General features: G+C 42.0%; 1 protein-coding gene across 4 annotated transcripts in view; it reads left to right on the top strand.

The window, feature by feature from the left end:
* Positions 1 to 22,193, top strand: part of WIPF1 (WAS/WASL interacting protein family member 1) — a 119,348-nt gene that overhangs the window by 92,857 nt on the left and 4,298 nt on the right. For all 4 annotated transcript variants that reach the window (XM_036857737.1, XM_036857740.1, XM_036857739.1 and 1 more), the window contains 6 exons: positions 1,773 to 1,861; positions 5,826 to 5,955; positions 11,321 to 11,449; positions 14,500 to 15,291; positions 19,020 to 19,232; positions 19,946 to 20,059. In XM_036857737.1, the coding sequence (XP_036713632.1) occupies positions 1,811 to 1,861; positions 5,826 to 5,955; positions 11,321 to 11,449; positions 14,500 to 15,291; positions 19,020 to 19,232; positions 19,946 to 20,059 (1,429 nt within the window). In that variant the 5' untranslated portion in view covers positions 1,773 to 1,810. The remainder of the gene's footprint in view (positions 1 to 1,772; positions 1,862 to 5,825; positions 5,956 to 11,320; positions 11,450 to 14,499; positions 15,292 to 19,019; positions 19,233 to 19,945; positions 20,060 to 22,193) is intronic.

Here is a 22,193-nt window from a genome sequence, read left to right as displayed (position 1 = left end):
TAACCACTGGACCGCCAGGGAATTCCCTAATACTTTAAATTCTAAGAGGTTGTTTTCTGCAATTAAGAGACTATTGAAAATAGAAGATAATTCTGAGGTTTGAAATTCAGGACACATGTTCCACAGAAACAATGTTATTCAGGTGGTCAGTGTTCCAGGCTGCTCACTTGGTTTAAGGCTCTACCACCAGGCTTCTCGAATGCATATGAATCACCCAGGGATCTTGTTAAAATGCTGGAACAAATTCAGTGCAGGCAGAGGGGCTGAGATTTGATGTTTCTAACAGCTCTGGGTGATGCCCCGCTCCAATCCGGGAGCCTTGCTGATCCAGGAGTAGCAAGCTGTGGGTGGGAGACACTGGGATACTGAGGGGTGAGTACGTGGGTGAGGGCTGCGGCCTGGGGCTTCTGCTCAGACCCAGGGATAGGACTCCGAGGACTGGGGGAAAGGGAGACGGGGTTCATTGCTGGCACAACTCTGGGGGCACGTCCTCGCCATCGTTTCTTCAGCCCCTGATGCTTCTCAGGCTGCCCCCTTCGCCGCTGCTACCCACCAGGGCTTCCCTGCGCTGTCTCACTGCCACGGAGTCTGGCCTTCCCTTTGTCCCCAGAGCAATCAGACTCCGCAGAAAGCCTTTCTAAGGAAGCCTATTTGTAGTAAACAGCCCAGAGTCAGAGGTTTGATTCCTCCTCTCTTTTTTCCCTTTTTTTTTTTTTAAAGTAAGGTTTTATTTATTTATTTATTTAGGCTGCATTGGGTCTTTGTTGCTGTGCACGGGCTTTCTCTAGTTGCAGCAAGCGGGGGCTACTCTTCGTTGCGGTGCGCGGGCTTCTCATTGCGGTGGCTTCTCTTGTTGCAAAGCACGGGCTCTAGGCACGTGGGCTTCAGTAGTTGTGGCTCACGGGCTCAGCAGTTGTGGCTCACGGGCTCTAGAGCACAGGCTCAGTAGTTGTGGCGCATGGGCTTACCTGCTCCGCAGTATGTGGGATCTTCCCAGACCAGGGCTCGAACCCGTGTCCCCTGCATTGGCAGGCGGATTTTTAACCACTGCGCCACCAGGGAAGTCCTTTTTCCCCTCTTTTTTTTCCATTTGGATCCTGTAAGGAAATGCCAAGTAGCATAGAGGTAGGAATCCAGCCTCCTTGCCCATCTTATCTTCCCGTATCCCCATCTCCTTTCCCCGGAGGACTGTAAGAACTTTGAGGGCAAGTACAGAAATATAGATTCATCTTTGCATTCCTGGGTGCTACCCAGACCTAGACAGATGTCAGGAATCTCAGAGAAGAAAAGCAGCGCAGTGGAGAAGAAATGTCAGGAATGTCGGAGAAGAAAAGCGAGGGCACGGAGTGGGCGGGGGGGCGGGAGCACGGGAGAGGACTGCGCCATGGAGATGAGTGAGGAAGAGGAGCCACTTGAACATCGGACTTGGCCAGGATACATTTCTAGCAGTTTCCTAATAACCTCCCAGCTTACTCGGGCGGCAGGCCAGGGTCCTTCCCCCGACCTGCTTTGGTGGTGGTGGGATTGAGCAGCATGAGGCACTGGATTTTGCTTCCAGTATCTCCAGACACTTCGGCTGAGAAGCTTCCCCTGCTGACCTCCTTCCAGAATAGTAACATCCTAGCCATGCCTTAAAGGAATTCCACCTCTTATAAAAGTTGGGCTTCGTGAATAGCTGCCACTTTGATGGGAAAGCGGGAAGGAAGATTAGGATGGAGTATTACTAAGAAGTCTAATACATGATGGTGCTTTGTTTCTTTTTGTTTTTACAGATTTGTCAGCCAGACTGCTGAAAGCGTCACTGTCCAGGATGCCCGTACCGCCCCCTCCAGCACCCCCGCCACCGCCCACGTTTGCTCTGGTGAGTGGTTCTCCCCATCCACGGCCCATGCACGAAGCAAGCTAAACAAACTTGAACCTGGCACACATGTATTTGTTTTCAGTGTATTCACATTCTGGCTTAAATATGAATGATACGGTAAGCTTTCCAGGTACTGGAGTAAGCCAGAGCCTGAGATGCAGCAGATAACAATACGAAAATGTTTTGTAGTCTAAGGTCTCATGTGATGCGTAGGAAACGCGTGGAATGTGGATTAGTTAGGTTTCCTCTGCCTCGTCCATCAAGGAGACACGTCCTGTTCATTTGAACACGCTGGCCCAAGACGGTTGGCAGGAGCGGTTCTGCCCAGCCTGCACTGTTTTCAGCTTCTAGCCTTTAACATCTGGGCAGGATAGTCCAGAGACCCAGTCTGTCTGTCTGAAAATGCATCCATTAAAATGTCCTCCAGACTCACTTTCTTTCTCTCTGCCTTTCGCCACCTTTCTTCCCACTCTGTTTTTGACAAATAACCCCCATCTTCCACTCCACCCCCGCCCCCACACTTACTTCGCCCTTTAAATCCATCCTCGCATTTCCATGTGTACTTTCCTAAGGAATTTCTTCTCTGTGCTCATCCTGGCCCCCTGATGGACCTGTCCTCAGAAGTTAGTGCACCCTCTTCCAGGAAGCCGGCAGCCCTCCCCGCAGTGATACGGAAGGTTTCCCAGACGCACCCCCCAGTATGTGAAGCCTTCGCTGCTAAGGAGCCTCCCAGTGATGGGCCCTTCACTTTTCACTTGGGGAAACTGGAGCTCAGAGAGGAAAAGTCTCTTGCCTAGGCTTCCATGGTACACATTTTTTATAACCCATCTAAGGCTGGAACCTAGTTGGAAGAACAGACCATTGATTAGCTCGTTGCTGTTCCAAGTGTGATCCTCCAACTCCTGGTTAAAGTCCCCAAAAAATAAGTACAGAAATTTAGAGTAAGCACTTAGAAACACTTATAGCAATCTGAGAGTGGTGTTATGTCTATTGTTTCTAAGATTGTATTTTGTGTGTCTTTTTTAAACTGATTCATTTTTCTAATAAGTCATTGTTATTTTAAAAAATATTGGTCCATGATGGATTGGAAATTTTTTTCTTAAAAATTCGTCCTTCCCTTAGATAAGTTTGAAAAGCTGTGATCTGGCTAACATAGAAGGACTAGTTTATATTTCCCCAAAAGTATAGGTTTTGCACCATCACTGAGTTGTATGTGCCTTGATTTTTTTTTTTTTAATTTTAATGCTCATGTGTTTAATATGTATTCTAAAAGTTGTAACTAGCACACCCAGGGTTTAATATTGAGTTAATTTAAAAGAAAATGTTCACTGAGAAATAGTATAGTAAATAATATAGTGAATTGACTTAATGAAAAATATTAAATAATAACACAGGTAGCATGAGAAGATGACAAAAGTCACAAAAGTTGTACCAGAATGGCTGAAGTTTGGGACACCCTGGTTTATCCTATCCACTCATTTCTATCCATTATCACCTGACTAAAAGCAAGATCCTAGAGAGACAGGATATAGAGATGAGAAAAGGGAAAGGTTGGTGGCCATCGTAGGACACCATCCAGTGGAACAGCACAGTCAAGAGATAAGTCAGCACCCAAGGAGGTCAGGTGTCAAAATAAATTTTGAGGCAGAACAGGAGGCCAGGGAGGGCTGCTGGTCCAAAACCGTGAAGAGAACCAACGTGGACATGGCACTTAACCTCTCGACGCCTCAGGTTTTTTCATCCTTATAACGAAGACAATAGGTAATTCAAAAAGCTCTTTCTAAGATGTCCAAAGCATGTTGTTAAGTTATAAAAACAAGTTTCAGAGCAATAGAGGATGATCCCATTAGCAAAAGCGAACTGTATATGCAAAGAGCCTTTCTGGAACTGACTGCCAAGAAGCTCTTAACAGGCTTGCTTCAGAGGAGGGGTGGAGGCCAGTGGGAAAAGGGCATTTTATTTATTAATTTTTTTTCAACTGAGATATAATTGACATATAACATTGTATAAGTTTAAGGTAGACAGCACATTGATTTGATACATTTATGTATTATAATTACCACCATAGTTTTAGCTAATGCCTCTATCACTTCACATAATTATCATTTCTTTTTTGTGGTGAGAACATTTAAGTTCTGGTCTCTTAACAGCTTTGAAGTATATAATATAGCATTGTTAACTATAATCACTATGCTGTACATTAGATCTCCAGAACTTATTCATGTTTTAGTTGCAAGTTTGTACTCTTTAACACCTCCCCATTTCCGGGAAGGGGCATTCTAGACCCCGCGTTTATCCTTCTGTCAGGTTATAGGGAAGGCTCCGGAGTCAGGCTGCCAGGCTTTGAATCCGAGCTCCTCCTCTTACCAGCTGGGTAACCGGGTTGATGAGTTAACTTCCCTGTGCCTCAGTTTCCCTGACTCTAAAATGGAAGTCATGACTCACAGCGTTGATGAATTAGTATACATAAAATGCTAAAAACGGTGCCTGACCCATAGTAAAAGCAATATAAATGTTAGCCGTTATTATCGTGAGCAAGTACTACTTTATAATTTAATTAAGACCCTTTCAGCTTCATACACAGAGATTCTGTTTAGCCTGCTTCAGGGTTTGTCTTAGCTCTCCCTCTGCCTCTAACTATAATAAATAGCTGGGTCAGGTATCAAGCTAAACTTGCCCAGGTTTACTCCTTGTGGCCCTTGCTGGCATCTGTGAAATCAGAGCCTTTCAGAAGGGCTGGGGCGAGCCTCAAAGGACTCTCACGGCTGCCAGAAGTACCACTGGGTTTGGGGAAGACGACTCTCCCCGGGACCAGGCCAGACCGAGCCAGTTTCCAAGTGTGACAGACACGGGTACACGCCTACTTCCGAGTCCATTTGCTAGCCTCTTAGTGTTCCCACTCCCTAAAAGAACCCTGAAAAAACAAAATCCCAATTTCACAGTAAGAATCTTTCCCAGGAACTCTGAAATTATAGAAAATACCCAAAGGTTATTTTTTATGTTTTGGCTGCTCCTCGCAGCTTGTGGGATCTTAGCTCCCCGACCAGGGATCAACCCCACACCCCTGCAGTGGAAGCACGGACTCTTGACCACTGGACCGCCAGGGAAGTCCCCCCAGAGGTTTTAAAGCAGCACCTTTGTCAGCTGTGCAGTCTCTGTGGGCTAAGCTTTCAAAGGGATTAGGGAACTATGTTCAATATCCTGTAATAAACCATAATGGAAAAGAATTTAAAAATAAAAAAATTTTAAAAAGGGATTAAACATCAGGAACACCTTAGGCCAGAGGAACATGAAGGGAGTTTGGGGGGTTATGGAAATGTTGTATATCTTGATTGTGGCGGTGGCTACACGATTGTATATGTTTGTCAGAATTCACAGGGCTGTACACTAAAAGGGTGATTTTACTATTTGTAAATTATACCTCCAATCTGCCTTAAATTAAAAAGAAAAAACTCTCTTGTCAGTGTAACCGGAGGGAATTATTTTCTAAAATTTTGGTGGATTAAAAAAAAATACAGCTGACCCTTTTTGATAAAGACAATTTTCCTCTTGCACCAGGTTAGTTCCAAAAGACAAGAAAGAGATGTTCTTCAGAGAACATTCTAGAGGATCAAGCCTCATAGTATCCTGCAAATTCCTTTCAGACTTAAAATTCCCTACTCGTTTCTAGCCATCCACCCCTTGCTCTGTTGGTTACGGCCAGATTGTGGTCTGAATTTGCAGAGACTTTTATCAGGGAGTGACTCTTCCTGCATTAAAAATGAATGTAATTTATTGCTGCATCTGCTCCCAAATGTCTGGGTCTTAAAAAGAGTGACATCGGGTCTAAAACTTGTAGAGAATTTACAGCCTATTGCCAAGAATCTTAATAACAAGCTCCCAATACGCTAGCTGTCCCCACCGAGTGTTGTAGTACATGATTTTAATTCAAAAGATGAATACGAGTTTGCGTGTTTCCTTTCAGGCCAATACAGAAAAGCCTGCCTTGAGTAAGTCAGAGCAGGCTGGGAGAAATGCTCTTCTCTCTGACATCAGCAAAGGGAAGAAACTAAAGAAGACAGTCACCAATGACAGAAGTGCACCGATATTGGACAGTAAGTGAAAAAAGTTATTTTCCATGGAGATAAATGGTTTATGACCTAACAATCAACTCTACTCTTCCCACCAAAAAAAAAATTTTTTTTTTTTTTTGGTTAACAACAGCTGCAAAGCTAGCAGAATAAGGGACTGTATCACTCATTGTAGGCCATGGCTCTGGCTTGGGTTCCCTCTAATGCTGCAGGAAGCCAGTATAATAATTCTTTGTCCAAGACACACACAGCAGCAATTCTCTGAATTATTCACAACTCTTTACAGCACTTTCTGGAAATTAACCCTTTGTTCATCTTACCACAGAGCAAAAGGCAGCATGAAATATGGAAAGAGCCCTAGTCTTGGAATCAAAGGATGTAGGTTCGAGCCCTGACCATCTCCAACCCTTTGTCTTCATTTGTAAAATGGAGATAATACCTGTTCTACTGCCCTCACAAGTTTGTTATGAGCATCCAATGAGACAATGCTTATGAAAGTGCTTTGTTGCCTGGAATGTATAATTCAAGTGTAGTTATGATTATTAGGGGGTTGGAGAGAGAGGAAATGAGATCACAGCTTTGCTTATTGACCCATCATAAATCTGAGATACTTTCTGGAACAAGGCAGGGTATGTATAAACAAACAAGTACCCACCATACAGGACTACTTATTAACATTTACAACAGAATGAAATATTACAGATGGCTAGATCTACCGGAAGTTAATTATCGGGCCTCAAGACTATCACCTCACACTCCTCACATGTTTCCACTGCCAGCCAGATGTGCCCAGAATTCATCCTCAACCACAGATGCCACTTGGACTCAACAGGAATTAGACTGTCCTAAACTCACCAGAGGGAGCTTTGTAGACAAGTGAATAACGATGTAGGATTTTAGCCAAGTGGAGGAATTTCTAGGAAAAGTGCCTAACGAGTAGAAGAGAAAGATCAGCGTTAGGTGAGAACACTGGTGTGGGAGGAAGGTGGAAAAGAGGAAGACCAAGACAAAGGCCTTTGAGTTTTGCTCTGTTACCGGGCAAGGTGGTGCAGATGGAATGCACCACACCTCAGTGGAACTAGGGGGTCTTTGACTTTTGATGAAGTCTTACCTCTGGGTCAAAATGCCCACAAGATGGTGTGGTTATTGTGTAATCAATCACTTAGTTTTCCTGTTCTGTGTCACAAGGTTCTCCCTGGGGTTGCCCAGCCTAGTCACTTCTTTCTGGGGAGCTTTGGTCCAATAGCCATTGAATCATGGTGCCTGGGATGGGGCCAGAGGAACTCCACAAACTGCCAACCTCTAGACCAGAGCCCAGTGGTTCTCTCCACTCTGAGAGGGAGCCTAGGCTCTGGAGAATTCCCTAGATGTTGAAGGAGAATGGACAGTCTGGGGCCTAGTCCTGAATCCACTAGTGGAAGTTCATTATATTCTTCAAGAAGATACACTTCTCTCGTTAAATGGAAAAGAGTGTTAGTTCTCCCTCCCATCTGCTCAGTGATGTTTAAGAATGCACTTTGCTTTGTGGACACCAGATGCAACCCAATGCATGCCCTTGTTGTCCATGCACTTAACTGGACACTACACTGTTGTTTGTTAGAAGCTCTTTGCAAGTGGCAAAGTCCATCCATGGTTTTGTATTTGTTTGCAGGTGAAACCTCCCTGGGTTCTATGTCAAAATGTTGACCATGGTTATACATGATATAACTCTTGAGGTCAGCTTTGTCCTCCAATTTAATTGTTAGCAGAGTGACCTGGAGCCAGTTAGCTATCCTCAACTAGTGTAGCTTCTCTATCGGAAAGCTGTACAACTGCTGCAAGTTAAGAACACTAGTGGACGATGTCTGATAGAACAAGTTCATCGATCTCTTTGAATGTTCAATACCAGGTAAAGGTGTCCTATGAAATGCAGTATTCCAGAATGTATCGTTCATCAACGAATAACGTTTTAATGACAAGGGCATTATTAATATTATTGGCAATAATTAAAATTAGTAAAACTTTTAAATTTTATATGGAAGCAATTTTGCATACACTTCCAGAAATTGTTATTCTAATTTGATATATCGTACTAGGCGAAGTAATTCTTGTGAGTTCAGTATCAGATTGTTTCTTCTATCAGCAGAGTTCCCAGAGTATCCCAGAAAGTTCCACACCTAGAAAAGATACAGAGCTGACACAGACTTATGATCAATCTAATCCAGAAAAAAAGAAAACACAAATGAATAAATAGAGCTCAGAAAGCAGATTAAGTAAAAGATTCAAAGCAGATTTTCTAAAATTAAGGATGCTACAATGAAGTTATATGCTAAAACATTTTGAAATCTTAAAGAATTTAACTTTTTAAGAAAAGTACAAGTTTATCAAAAATCATTCATGAAGCTTCAGTGAGCAAGGAAAAAGTTGAAAACTTTATCAAATTACTTTTCCTCTAAAAAGCTTTAGAGCCAGATGATTTTATCAGAAAATTATTTCAGATTTTAAGAAACAACAAATTCAAATGCTATATAAATCATTCCTAAATGTAGGAAGACATGGAAAGCTATCTGTTAGGTATAATGAGATTGGCATGGTCTTAGTATCAAAACATGACAAAGGCAGCATATATACAGAAAGAAAGCTGGTGTATCAGTGTCTCAGGGGACACGTGGCAATGCCTGGAGGCATTTTTAGTTATCACAACTTGGTGAGGGAGGGTTCCTACTGACACCTAGTGGGTAGAGGCCAGGGATGCTGTAAACATTCTACAGGGAACAAGATGGTCACCCACAACAAAGAATTATCTGACCCAAAATGTCCGTAGTTCCAAGGCTAAGAAACCCTACTATAGACAACTTATGATCATAGACGAGAGGATACTAACTAAAAATCGAAAAACTCTAATTCAATAGTATATTAAAAAAATAATTCACCAAATCCAGAGTTTGTCTCATTTTTAATGTTAGAAAGTCTATATATCCATCATATCAAATAAGGAAAACCATATAATGATCTCAGTAGATCCTGGATAGGCATTTGATAAAATTCCATGCCATAAGAAAGTCTTAAAAACCCAGAGTGGAAGGATCCTTGCTAACCACGAATACTTAGAAAGAAAAAAGTTATCTCAAACCAACAGTCAGTATGTAACTTGGGGGCTTCCCTGGTGGTGCAGTGGTTAAGAATCCGCCAGCCAATGCAGGGGACATGAGTTCGAGCCCTGATCCAGGAAGACCCCACATGCCGCCGAACAACTAAGCCCATGCGCCACAACTACTGAGCCTGTGCTCTAGAGCCCGCAAGCTACAACTACTGAAGCCCATGTGCCTAGAGCCTGTGCTCCGCAACAAGAGAAGCCACCCCAATGAGAAGCCCGTGCACCGCAACGAAGAGTAGCCCCTGCTCGCCACAACTAGAGAAAGCCCGTGCTCAGCAACAAAGACCCAATGCAGCCAAAAATAAACAAATAAGTAAATTTTTTAAAAAATGTAACTTTGAAACATTAGAGGCATTCTCATTAAAATCAAAATATGATTTCCTTTATTTTTAAAATACTAATAACGTTAATAATTTTTAAGATAAACATATAAATGTATATTTATTCTTTATAATTATTTTAAAATAAATTGTCTTTAAATTAATAAAACATTAATAACTTACACTGTTATGGAAGCTCAGTCATCAAAATAATTTCTTATATAAAACAGAAATAAGATACACAACTCTTAGAAAAGAAGGCGTACAACCTTTATTATTTGCAGAGCATTTGTCTACTAGAAAATCCAAGGTAAAAAATAAATTGTAATTCTGAAAATGCAGGAAAGTGATTTATTAGATATCAAATGAAATTTCCTGATGCCAATAATAACCAAATCCAAAATATAGTAGGAAAAACATTCCTTTCGTAATTTCAACAAACAAAAATGTATTTGAAGTGACCCTAAAAGAACTATGGGTGACCCGTATCATGAAAATTACAAAACTTTACTGAGTAAATCAGAAGACATGGGAAAATATACCATGTTTCCATAAAGTCTAAATATCATGAAAGTGTCAGTTCTCCCAGATTAATTTGTAGAACTCAAGTAATACTTACCAAAGACTCAACAAGGTTTTCCAGGGGTAGAACTTTAAACAGTACTTAACCTCATAAAACATATATACATACATAAATTGTTAAGAGACAATTTTTTAAAGAGGGTATAATCATGGCTCTAATACAGATATAAAATAAACATATATCAAAGATTTTATTTAGCTCATTAATTAATGAGGGAACCAATATAATGTTATCAATTCAAAGGAGAATTCAAAGTACCACACATATGTAGGCAGGTGAGTGTTGAAATGAATTTACAAATAGGTGCAAAACGGGTCAATCAATTGCATTACACTGAACACAACCAATATGCATTTCTATGGACAAATATCATTTGCATTATCAGTTTTGTACAATTTAATAGAGTTGCAGACTAGCTCAAAGGCAATGGGAAATAACCCAGAAGGCTAGACTGGATACTTAGTAATCTTTTTCTTTCCTCTTCTTCCTTCTTCTTCCTTTCTTTTTTTGTTTTCTTGTTTGCCTATTTTGAAATCTTTCACAATTTTTTGGCAACAAATGCAAAATAAAACAAAATCTTTGCATCGTCTCAAGTTGCAAGGAATTTTAAAAATGTTAAAGTCTACTGTTGGGTTTTATGATATTAAAAAATTGAAATCAACCTGGAAGGCCATCAAATAGGTAGATGGATAAATGAATTACAGTACATTCAGTGTTCTAAAACACAATGCAATCCTTTAAACTCATGTTTTCAAAAAATATTTAGTGACATGGGAAATGCTAACAAAGTACTGACTGAAAAAAGCAGGCTAAAAACTATGTAGTGAATTTGGTCATAAGAAAAAATATGGAAAATGAAAAAAAACCAAAACCTGGCAGGGAAAAATACACCAAAACAGTGGGTATTTCAATGAAGCAAAATTATGGGATATTTTATTTTCTTCTCCTTTATTTTTACTATTTCCTTTCTTCTCACCTTTTATTGTATCTCCTCCTCCCTTAAGACTTTCTTTCTTTGAAGATACTTTTATTTACCAAATCCTATGATACACAATAGATATTAACTCATGTGGCAGCCAGCCAAGCGGGGGAAAGTCATTATCTATTACTGATTCTTCTACCACTGGGCTTGCGACTGCCCTGGAGTAGAAAGAACCCTCTGCTTTTCTGACGGGGGATAGGGTGAATCCTTAAAGTCCTACCCTTTAATGAAATTCCAGGTGTCCACCATGGGCTTAGGTTCTGCCAGCTCCCTGTTGTATCGTGATTGTTTACTTGGGCGAGGACTGGTGAAGTTCTCTGGTGGTGTCTTCATACATATGTAAAGACTGTGTTTTCTTCCTTCTGCAGAACCTAAAGGAGCTGGTGGTGGTGGCGGAGGCGGCGGTGGAAGTTTTGGAGGGGGTGGACCACCCGGTTTGGGAGGACTGTTCCAGGCTGGGATGCCAAAGCTGAGATCCACAGCCAACAGGGAGAGTGGTAAGGAGAGTTTCCTTTTCTTAGTTACTGTAGACAAGGCTGAGTCTGGTGGTTTTGAGACTTGGCATCCCCTCTAAGGCACTGTGCCCTGTGAAACATTTTAGATTTCTTGAAATGTTAACACTGTTTTATAAGAGGGACTCAAGGGACTTCCCTGGTGGCGCAGTGGTTAAGAATCCGCCTGCCAATGCAGGGGACACGGGTTCAAGCCCTTGTCCGGGAAGATCCCACATGCCACGGAGCAACTAAGCCCGTGTGCCACAACTACTGAGCCTGTGCTCTAGAGCCCGCGAGCCACAACTACTGAGCCCACGTGCCACAACTACTGAAGCCTGCGCGCCTAGAGCCTGTGCTCCGCAACAAGAGAAGCCACTGCAATGTGAAGCCCGTGCACTGCAACAAAGAGTAGCCCCGCTCGCCACAACTGGAGGAAGCCCGCACGCAGAAACGAAGACCCAACACAGCCAAAAATAAAAGAAATAAAATAATTAAAAAAAAAAAAGAGGGACTCTATTTAGCATCTTTTTTTTTTTTTTTTTTTCTTTTCTTTTTAACTCAGGATCAGACAGCTCCATCGAGCTGTTAAATATTTGCCCAGTGTCCTTGGGGCAACTTGTACTTTTTTGTACTTTTCTAAAGGGTAAGCTAGAGCGGGAAGAAAAGGAAGGAGCAAATGGGACTTGCCACCCCCGGAAACTGCCTGGTGACCTGGCAGATTCAGCTTTCTTTGTGAGGTAGTCTGACCCACCTGTCGAGTGTAGTAAATACTTATGTCTCTTTTCAAACACACAATGGAGCATGTCATATGGAATATAATTACATATCTCACAAAATCTAAAAAGGTGTTTTGCCTGACAGACATTTGGCATTTCAGAGCTAGTGATTCTAAGTATTCTCTGCAGGAAGCCATGGAAATGAGTCCTACAGGATCGTCTGTGAACACGATGGCAGAGGAAAAAGTTAAACCTGGTCATGCCTAAATAAAAAACCTTACAGAGTGTGTGAGGCTCTCCCCTGACTATGACAGCTCAAGAAATTTCACCATGAATCTTCATTTTTTAATGTTTACTGTGTTAGAAGAATTTTATTTCTAATTCTATGGTCTTTTAAAATGTCCCCTGGGAAAGTGTGACATTGTCACATTCATAGGAAGATAAAGTCACTGAATCTTCAGGGTTACCTGGCTATTTTAGTTTTGGATTGTCAACATCTAGAAGGAGACTCAAGAATATGAGAGCTTCTATCTTGCCAGGCCTGCATTTAAATTTGTTTGTTTAAAACCCACTGAAAGGACTTGAGGCAACTGACAAATGCATACATTCAGTACTTTAACAGTAGGTGAAGAAATTCAGGCAAAAGACAACTGGAAGTAAAAAAATGAAATGAAGATGGAATTTAAGTTAGTACACAAAATGCTATAGTATTTGCATAGTATACTATCTGCATAATGGGTCCCATCCCTGTGACGTATATGTGGATAGTAACTGCACCTTTAATCCAAACTTGGAAGGTAAAACTTATCACAAGTTGGTGACATAGAACTATACCACACAGTCAAGGAAAATATAGCTCATTTCTAGTGCTAAAGTCAAAATAAAAAATTCTCTCTAGAGTTCACATTATTCATAAATCCAGCCAAATGTCTCTCATTGTGCCTTGGATAAAATCTGAACGCCTTCTGGCCTACAAGGCTCTTTATGACCCGGCCCCTGCTGGCCACTCAGGCTACGTTTCGTAGGGTTCTCCTCCATGCTCACTGTGCCCCACGCACATAAAAGCCTTGGTTTTTTAACTTGAAGCTCATTTCCACCTCAGGGCCTTTGCACCTGCTGGCCCTCTGACTGAAGCACTTCTCTTCCTCCTCTCCATGGCGGGCCTTAGCTCAAATATCACATCCTCAGAAGGGCCACCCCCATCTATCCTGGCCTCTCTGGGCATTCTTCATCTCATCAGCCTATTTTAGTTTCTTTTTAGTCCTTATAACTATCTGAAAGTATTCATGTTTACTGGTTTTTAGTTTATCTCCCCCACAAGAACGTAAACTACAAGAGAGCCAGATCTTTTCTGTTTTGTTTACTCCTCTGCCTCTAGCATCTAGAATAATGGCTGGCGTATAGTATAGCAGGTACTCAATAAATATTTGGTACATTAATTAGCTCATGGTTGAACTGGGTGAAGTTTTTTTCAGACTAAGCATTTTTTGAGAATTAGTTTGGGTTCCAAGAGAGTCTGGGGTGGTGGTTTGAGTTTTTCCATAACTTTGGTTCCTCTTTAGTTCTTCCCTTTGTTGAACCAAAGCAGTTGAATATTAATTATGTATTAATAGTAGGGTTGTTCTGTCCTGTCAGTATTAAAGTGGAAGTTGACCTAGTAGGGAAAAACGTTGTATAGTTGCCTACTTGTTTGTAGATTAAGACCATCCACTGGTGTCAACTCTTACTAATTAAACTTTGACAGTTTCTTTTTCCCTTGACAGTTTCTTATTTCAATCATAACTCTTCCACTGTATTTTTCCATCCTCTCTTAGAAATTTATCTTTAAAGGTTCTAGGCAAGCCCTCCCATACAGAAACTTATATTGGGCTAACTAATTTCTTCATCTAAGATGGCTAAATTATTTTTCAAACCTGAGAGGTACAGGGTGGGGTTACAGGGATAGTGACGGGGAGAAAAGAAAATCATTAGCAGAAATCCCATGTACCAATGCCATGCTGTTCTCACCTCTTGTAATGAATGGGGATGTCTCCAGAACTCTTACCAACTTCCTCCTGGTTCTTGTCCATCCAGAATGCCAAGAGAGCTCTCCAGAATCCCTTTGAAAGATGATGGGTTGTGGAATCTGGGAGTAGAAGAGAAACAGAGAGCTGTGATCTGTCCCTCTGCTTCCAGGAAGGACACAAAAAACCTAGTTTATATAAATAATAGTTACCTATCGTTTACAGCATCTAGGAAAGGGCTTCCAGTAGCTGGCAATTTACTCTAGTTCTCTGATTTCCTTTAAGGTTCCTAACTTTCTGATTTTTTTTTTTTTTTTTTTTTTCTGTTCTTCAGATTCTGGAGGAGGCCGACCCCCGATTTTGCCACCAGGAGGAAGACCCACATCTGCCAAACCTTTCTCTCCCCCAAGTGGCCCAGGGAGGTTCCCTGTGCCTTCTCCAGGCCACAGAAGCGGACCTCCAGAACCTCAGAGGAACCGAATGCCTCCCCCGAGGCCCGACGTGGGCGCGAAGCCTGATAACATTCCGCCTCCAGTGCCTAATACTCCAAGACCCGTTCAGTCAAGTCTGCACAACCGGGGGTCCATCCTAGTGCCCGGGGCCCCCAGGCAGCCCAGCCCCGGGCCCACTCCTCCCCCTCTCCCCGGAAATCGAGGGGCTGCTTTCGGTGGAGGCTCCACCCGCCAGACCCCGTCAGGCTCCTCCTCGCCCTTCTCCAACCGGCCTCCCCTCCCCCCTACCCCGAGCAGGGCCTTGGATGACAAACCCCCTCCTCCGCCTCCTCCAGTGGGCAGCAGGCCCTCCATCCACAGGGAGGCCGTCCCCCCGCCTCCCCCTCAGAACAGCAAGCCCCCGGTGCCCTCCACCCCGCGGCCTTCCCCCTCCGCGCAGGCCCCGCCCCCGCCCCCGCCCCCCAGCAGGCCGGGCCCTCCCCCAGTGCCCCCAGGGTCCAGTGGCGGCGGGGACGAAATCCCGAGGCTCCCCCAGCGGAACCTGTCCCTCTCGTCGTCCTCGTCGTCCTCGTCATCTGCGCCTCCCTTACCTTCACCCGGGCGGTCGGGCCCTCTTCCTCCCCCGCCCAGCGAGAGACCCCCTCCTCCGGTGAGGGACCCACCGGGCAGATCAGGTATGGCCAGAGCGCGGTGAGTTGTGCCCCTGTGACCCAGCCAGCCCAGAAGTCACTACCAACTGCACATGAAGAGAGCCCAACAAAAGCTTAAGAACTCTCAGGCTGCTTTGACCTTGGAAGTGACACATAACCCATATGATTTCCTCTTGACCTCACGTAACCTCTGAGGAGAGTGGGACCCATACTTCTGTCCACGTTTCCCAAGTGAGGAGACTAAGTAACCAATGAAGTGAAATGATCCCAAGCGAGTTAATGAAGAATAGGCAACTAACTCACCTTCCATCTCACCACTCTACCTGCCATCTCCTGAAAGGGAATTTCTGCTGTCTTAACTGGGAACTAAATTCCCATCTCCTGCAGGAGGGCCCATTATTCCAACAAGAAGGGCAGTTATTTAAGAGTGAATGAACTTCTCCTGTACTTCTCTTCATTGGTCAAGCTTTGACACATACTAGAGTCCATTTTGCTGTCTGTTCACATCTCTGACTCATAGATCCCTTGGAGAATCAGATAAAGGTATAAGGCCTTCTCTCCATAAAAATGCTCATAAGCATAAACTCAAAATTGCCTGCTGTTTCATGGATTGAAGGACGTGCTGAAGCCCTTCTGTGTCCCCACCCAGGGCTGAGAAGCCTGGATCTAAGGGGAGAACCTGCACAGTGTGAAATGAAGTGTGGGGAGTCTGTACTCTCTCTCCTACTTACAATAGGTGCTTGTTTGTTTTCTGTTTGTTATTGATGGATTCAGAAGAACTATCTAGTTTTGGAATTTAACCTTACCATACCTATAGGATGTCTGGAAATGGGGCATTTTTTGCTCTGTGAGAAGCTAACTGACCTTTGACCCCCTGACCTCAGGAACCTAATAAACACTTTTTTAAAACAGTAGTCCTCAAACTTGACCACATACTGGAATCACCTGGGAGCTGTAAAAACCACGATGCCTGGGTTCCTACCCCAGGGCTTCTGGTTTCATTGGTCTGGGTTACAAACTGGGCATCAGGATATGTGGAAGCTCCCTGGTGACTGTAATGTGTAGCAAAGTTTGAGAACCACTCCTTCAAACCACTTTGCCAGGGAGAGTCAGCTACAAATATAAAAAGTTGGTAGTCTATTCAATCTAGACATTGTGGCATCTCATTAAGTATGCTTCAATGAACAAATAAGAACAAGTAGTCAGATGAATGAAATGCATCATTTTCTTCTTATCCAACAGGTATGGATTTTCCCCCAAAATGGTTGAGCTGTTTGCTTGGTTCTACCAAATGATTTAATCAACAGATTAAATATTCCCCCAAATAGGATAGGCAGTGATATATATTTGTTGTTTCTTTCAATTACATTAAGTCATACCTGTTTATTATACAAAATACATAAAAGTATAATGAAAATAAAAATCATCTATAATTCTGCCACCACCATCATCCAGATATAACATTGTTTATATACCCTTTCAGTCTTTTTAAAATGCATATATATACATGTTTGCAAAATTAGTATCATACTACATATATTGTTTGCTAATTTGCTTTTTATTTAACATAGCTCATTAACATTTTCTGATATGACTAACTCTTCTTTTACAACCTGACTTTTAATGGCTGCATAATATTAAATCAAAAGTACCTTGGCTTATTTATTAGTCACGTGGTCATACAGGTCATCTCTAGAGTTTTGCTGTTGCAGATAATGCAGGGATACATTCTTGTAGCTAAATATTTGTGCACATCTCTGTGTATTTCTTTTGGATGAATTCCTAGGAATGGAATTTCTAGGACAATGGATGTGCATAGTAAACTATGGATTTCATAGGTATTGCCAAATTGGCCTCTAGAAAATTCCCACCAATTTACATTTCCACAAGGAACCTATGAGAAGTCATCAAGGGCCATCTATATTTTGAGAAGTGGCTTGGCTTCATTGTTAGGGGAGTGTTTTAGAATTTGACAGAATGGAGTCAAATCCTATTCTTCCACTCATTAGTGTACTGATTTGGGCTCTTTAACCTTCCAACACCTCTGAGGCTCACCTGCTGTCCTGACACTCCTCGGGGCTGTTGTAAGAATTAAATGAGACCAGTGTGTATAGTGATTATCTTATTTCCCTGCATGTAGTAGCATTCAACAAATGATCATTTTCATTATTATACTGCCAACAGGAAATAGAAATCTGTTTTCTGTTATGCTTGGCTAGGTTTGGAGCAGAGGGCTGGAAGGTTGGAGAGTAAGGAACATGAACAGTTACTTTAAAAGAGAGATCAAGTTGATCAGGTTACATAGTACCAGGCCGCATAGTATTGGAAGTCTAGTTTGCATTCAGTGACAGTTATGTGGTGGTACTACCACTGCCATCAAGCCCACAGCGTGTGAGCCACTTCTCCCCCCAATAAATCTACTCATACTAACTGGGACTCCAGCAGTGAGAAGCAGATGGGGCAGTAAATAAACCCTACCAGATTAGGCACTGAAGACTCCTTGAGAGACGAACCAGGGCTGGGCATGCCTCCCCCCTCCATTAGAGATCTGAGCCAAGACTTCCAGACAGAAATATCTTTGATGGGTGGGTCATTCACTTTAAGGTCCTCTAGTTGGATTCTGAATCTGTAATTAACAAGACATATTTATATTTATAGCACCATAAGACGTTGTGTTTACATAAAGACGTCAGCATGTTGCTAGTGGAACACACCGCTGAAGGTCAGGAATAATTACTAAGGCCATTTTGATTTGCATGAGAAATGCTCAAGTTCTTTTTTTCTTTTTAAAAATTTACTCATGACCCAAATAGCCTCTGCATTTGGAGGATGGGAAAAGCAACATATGTTTCTTTGTACTATCAAAAAGAAGAATTTACTTTGAATTATTTACTAAGAACTTAAAATTTTCTGATTATACCACACCACTGCATTTTTAAAACATGGTTTCAAATACTATATAATACTTTTTATTTGCTTTTTGACTAAGTATTTCTGGCAACAGTGCAGTGAGAAAGGTGTTCCTTCGTAGACAGGAAATCAAGTTCCACAGGATAACCAGCCTGCACAGGGTCAGGATCCTGCACCAGCATTTACAGCCATGCACACTGATTAGCTGATTGTCACTCCCTCTGTTAGTCTGACTCCCCAAAGAGGAAGAACCAAGAAGGAACTCTTACTGTTCTCGGGATGACTGATGTTTGGTTTCCTGATCCCGCTTCTGCCTGGAAATAGATCATATGCATCACAGAAACGTGCTTGTATAATTAGCAATAATACTATGCATTTAAAGAACTTAGTCCCTCTGGAGACCTAAAATAAGTTCATAACTATCTTATTTTTAAAACAGCATTTACTTAATAAGTAACATGTCACAGTAATTAGTTCAACAGCTATTTAAAAGGAATTTTAAATGTTTTTTAAAGTATACAGTTGTCAGTATAAACAGATGATTGACTACCTATTGTCAACTGCATCACCTCCAATCTCAATACTAACTCAAAGCCAAACAGCCATTTAGCTATCAATGTGCACTTGTTCCATGTATGTGTGTACATTTGTGCATTTCTGTGCTTATATGTGTCTACTCGTTTCTTGGCTAAACCTCCTAGGAAGTCTCCACCATTTCTCCACATTCCCTAGTAAAAGGGCATGTATCCAGCAGGCACTCAATAATTGCATGTTGATGACCATGATAATAGTAATGTAGGGTGTAAGGTATAGCACTAAATGTCATTTTTCTTTTGCTCCAGGCCCTCTCCCACCACCTCCTCCAATGAACAGAAATGGCAGCACATCTCGGGCCCTGCCTGCCACCCCTCAGTTGCCATCCAGGAGTGGAATAGATAGTCCCAGAAGTGGGCCCCGGCCTCCTCTTCCTCCCGACAGGCCTGGCACTGGGGTGCCTCCCCCACCTCCACCATCGACATCAATTAGAAACGGCTTCCAGGACTCTTCATGTGAAGGTGAGGTGTGGTCCCAGCTCCTTGGAAACGTACAAGCTATAGTAGGGCAGCAGTTGAATGGCAGGTGTGTTTGTGTCTGTTTGTGTGACCCTCACTGTTATCATACTGCACAGCACTAATCTAAGCACTCTAGGGCCCACCATGATTTCAAATGAAAAATAGTAATCCCCCTTCCTCCACTCCCCAAAAAGGCAGATCATTTTTCTCTGTTCCTTGTTTGAGTCTCATTTTGGTTAACTTTCCAGAGATTCCAGAATTCTGAAAAGAACCATTTTTGTAGCTAACCTTATTATACCTACCTTTCTGAACAGTTCGTGGTGGGTAAGAGGCCCAATGGCCTGCAGATACTGAGCAGCTTATCTCTGCCATTGTTATCAGAGGGTCCGAGTTATTCCTTCCACTGGTGAAGGAATAATTAAGAAAGGCATCCCGAACCTTAGTCCCCAGCTCCTGAGAGGGACTGGCTGGGTCCTCGTCACTCTAGTTAAAGTCACTTGGATCTGTCTTTGGTTTGATATGCAGACCAGTATATTTTATCGCTGTGCTAATCAGTGACATTTGTAGCACACTTCCGGCTTTTCTCTAAACTTCTAGACATAAAACCAGAAGCGATCTCTGCCGTTCTCTCTGTATTTCATTCTGTGCCTTTCGTTACATAAGTCTTCAGAGCAGATTGTCTGTTACTGAAGATACTGTTTGTTTCTCTCCCTCAGATGAGTGGGAAAGCAGATTCTTCTTCCATCCGATTTCTGATTTGCCACCTCCAGAGCCATATGTACCAACAACCAAAAGTTATCCCAGTAAATTGGCAAGAAATGAAAGCCGGAGTGAGTATTTCTACAAGGGCAATTGGATGCCTTCATACTTGAGTAGCCTGGGTTATACACAGCTGAGGGTTGTATAGGAAATCCAGGTCTCTTGCCTAGAGTGGGGCGATTTCAGAGAAATCGCTCCTGGATTTGGAACCATATAAATTCTAGTAAACTCCCCTTCTACACTCATTGAGGAAAATGGAGACATCCAGAATGCATATGAGAAATGATTATTTTAATGTGTCATTACAAGGTCAAAATACCTTTAGTTTGCTAGTAGGTTAAATTTTATTATTTTGCTTGTTTGGACAATCTTTCCCCATTTTGATCTTCCTAAGATGGCACAATTAGAGCCATCTTCTATTCCTACTCATTTTGAGACTGGCAGAATGTCTCACTAATTATAACAAAAACTCACTAACTGCTTTGATCATTTAAATATAATCATAACTTTACATAGCATTACATGAAAATTTTAAGTATACCCATAATCTCTCCACATAACAGATATTTTCATTTTACCAGGTTCTCTTCTAATTTTTATCCATCTAATTCTGATTAATTTATATAGTTTAATAATTATAGAGTATGGGTTTTGCTGATGAGATTTATATAACATTGCTGAGTAAACGCTTCCCTATTTTTATCACATGGTTTTTATTCTACAGAATTCCATCAAGTCAGCATATAATAATTTAGTTTACCATTATTGGACATTTAGATTGTTTTTTTCCTTATAGATGTAATGCTACCATAAAGAAGTGAATCAATTTTCCCCTACTGAAAAGAAATATGTGAACAAGAAGAGGAAATAGAAAAACTGATATTTCACAACAATAAGTGTATAGAACTAAGGAAGAATTAGCATGAAATATACATATATCACTGATGAGGCCGCATCTTGTAACAGCCTTAGCTTCAGAACCAAACTCCCAAGCCAGAAATGAGTGGAGAAAAAGTATCTGAGCATGTCAAAGAACTGTCACATGACCCTAGCCTTGTCCTCACTGCCCAGCAGAGCTCCTTCACGTACTCTGAGCCTACTGACTCTTTCTTAACACACAGTTCTTAATTTTTGCTTGGTTGTTTTCCAGCCTTAGAGCAGATTAGTATCAGCTGAAGTCAAGGTTGGTTAGAAGCAAAATCACTGACTTTGGGGAGAACAGATAGGTGGCAGTCTTGGGTTAAAGGAGGAGCTAGGAACACAGAGCTCTGCTAGGTATCACAGCACTGGGACAATACAGATGTTTCTGTTGGGTTATTAAGAACAAGACAAATTGTGCTTTGTGCTTCTGTTGAAGAATTCAAAGAATTAGAAAATATTTTAGAAAAATTTCCCTGAATAAAATGCCAGAAGTAAACAGAATATTGCTGCTTGAAAGAACAAGTTTAATTTCTAGAAAAACTTATTTATGTGGAATACTGCATTCTAGATGATGCCTAATAAAAGAGGCATAACTGTAATAAAATTATCATACAAGAGTTGGTGGTTGAAATTTTTGGTGAAAAAGTCTTCATGTGGGAACAGTATCTTCGAGTTCTCTCTCTCCCCACCCCACTCTGTGCTATTTGTATATTTACGTCAATAACAGAACCATCCTCCCCAGCCCCTCTAGATTTTTAATTTAATAGCTGAACACATTCCTTCCCCTCAACTTCCTGTCTTTATGACTGTCCGCAGCTTGAGGATTGGAACTAGGCCCTGCTCACTACTGCATCTTCCGAAAGTGGCACAGAGCTTGAAATACAGCAGCATTTAAAAATATTTCTTAGATCGGTAAATTAATTTCCACAGCCCTCCAAAAATGTTTTTGTAGGTTCAAAAAAATATTTCTAGCATTGGGCATGTTTAATATTTTATAATGATAACGGATCATCTCTCTAACACAAATAAAGTACTCTGGAGTGGTTTTATCCTGCTCCTGTACCTGCCTCAGCCTCCAGGCCCGCTGCCTGGCAGGGCACCCAGACAGCCCTGAACAGTGCCTCCTAATTGCAGCTTTGCACAAGGCCAGCCCTTGTTTTGCTCAACATTTGCGGTGTGTCAACTGACAGTCAAGGCTCCGTGACAGATAGCTGATTTACATCCAGATGAGTCTTTCCTCAGGTCCCTGCCCAAGAAAAGACTTGGTTGGGATAAAAAGAGGAA

This window comes from Balaenoptera musculus, chromosome 7 (assembly GCF_009873245.2).
Source record: "Balaenoptera musculus isolate JJ_BM4_2016_0621 chromosome 7, mBalMus1.pri.v3, whole genome shotgun sequence".
Classification (NCBI taxonomy): Eukaryota; Metazoa; Chordata; class Mammalia; order Artiodactyla; family Balaenopteridae; genus Balaenoptera; species Balaenoptera musculus.
This window is presented reverse-complemented; position numbering and strand designations above follow the sequence as displayed.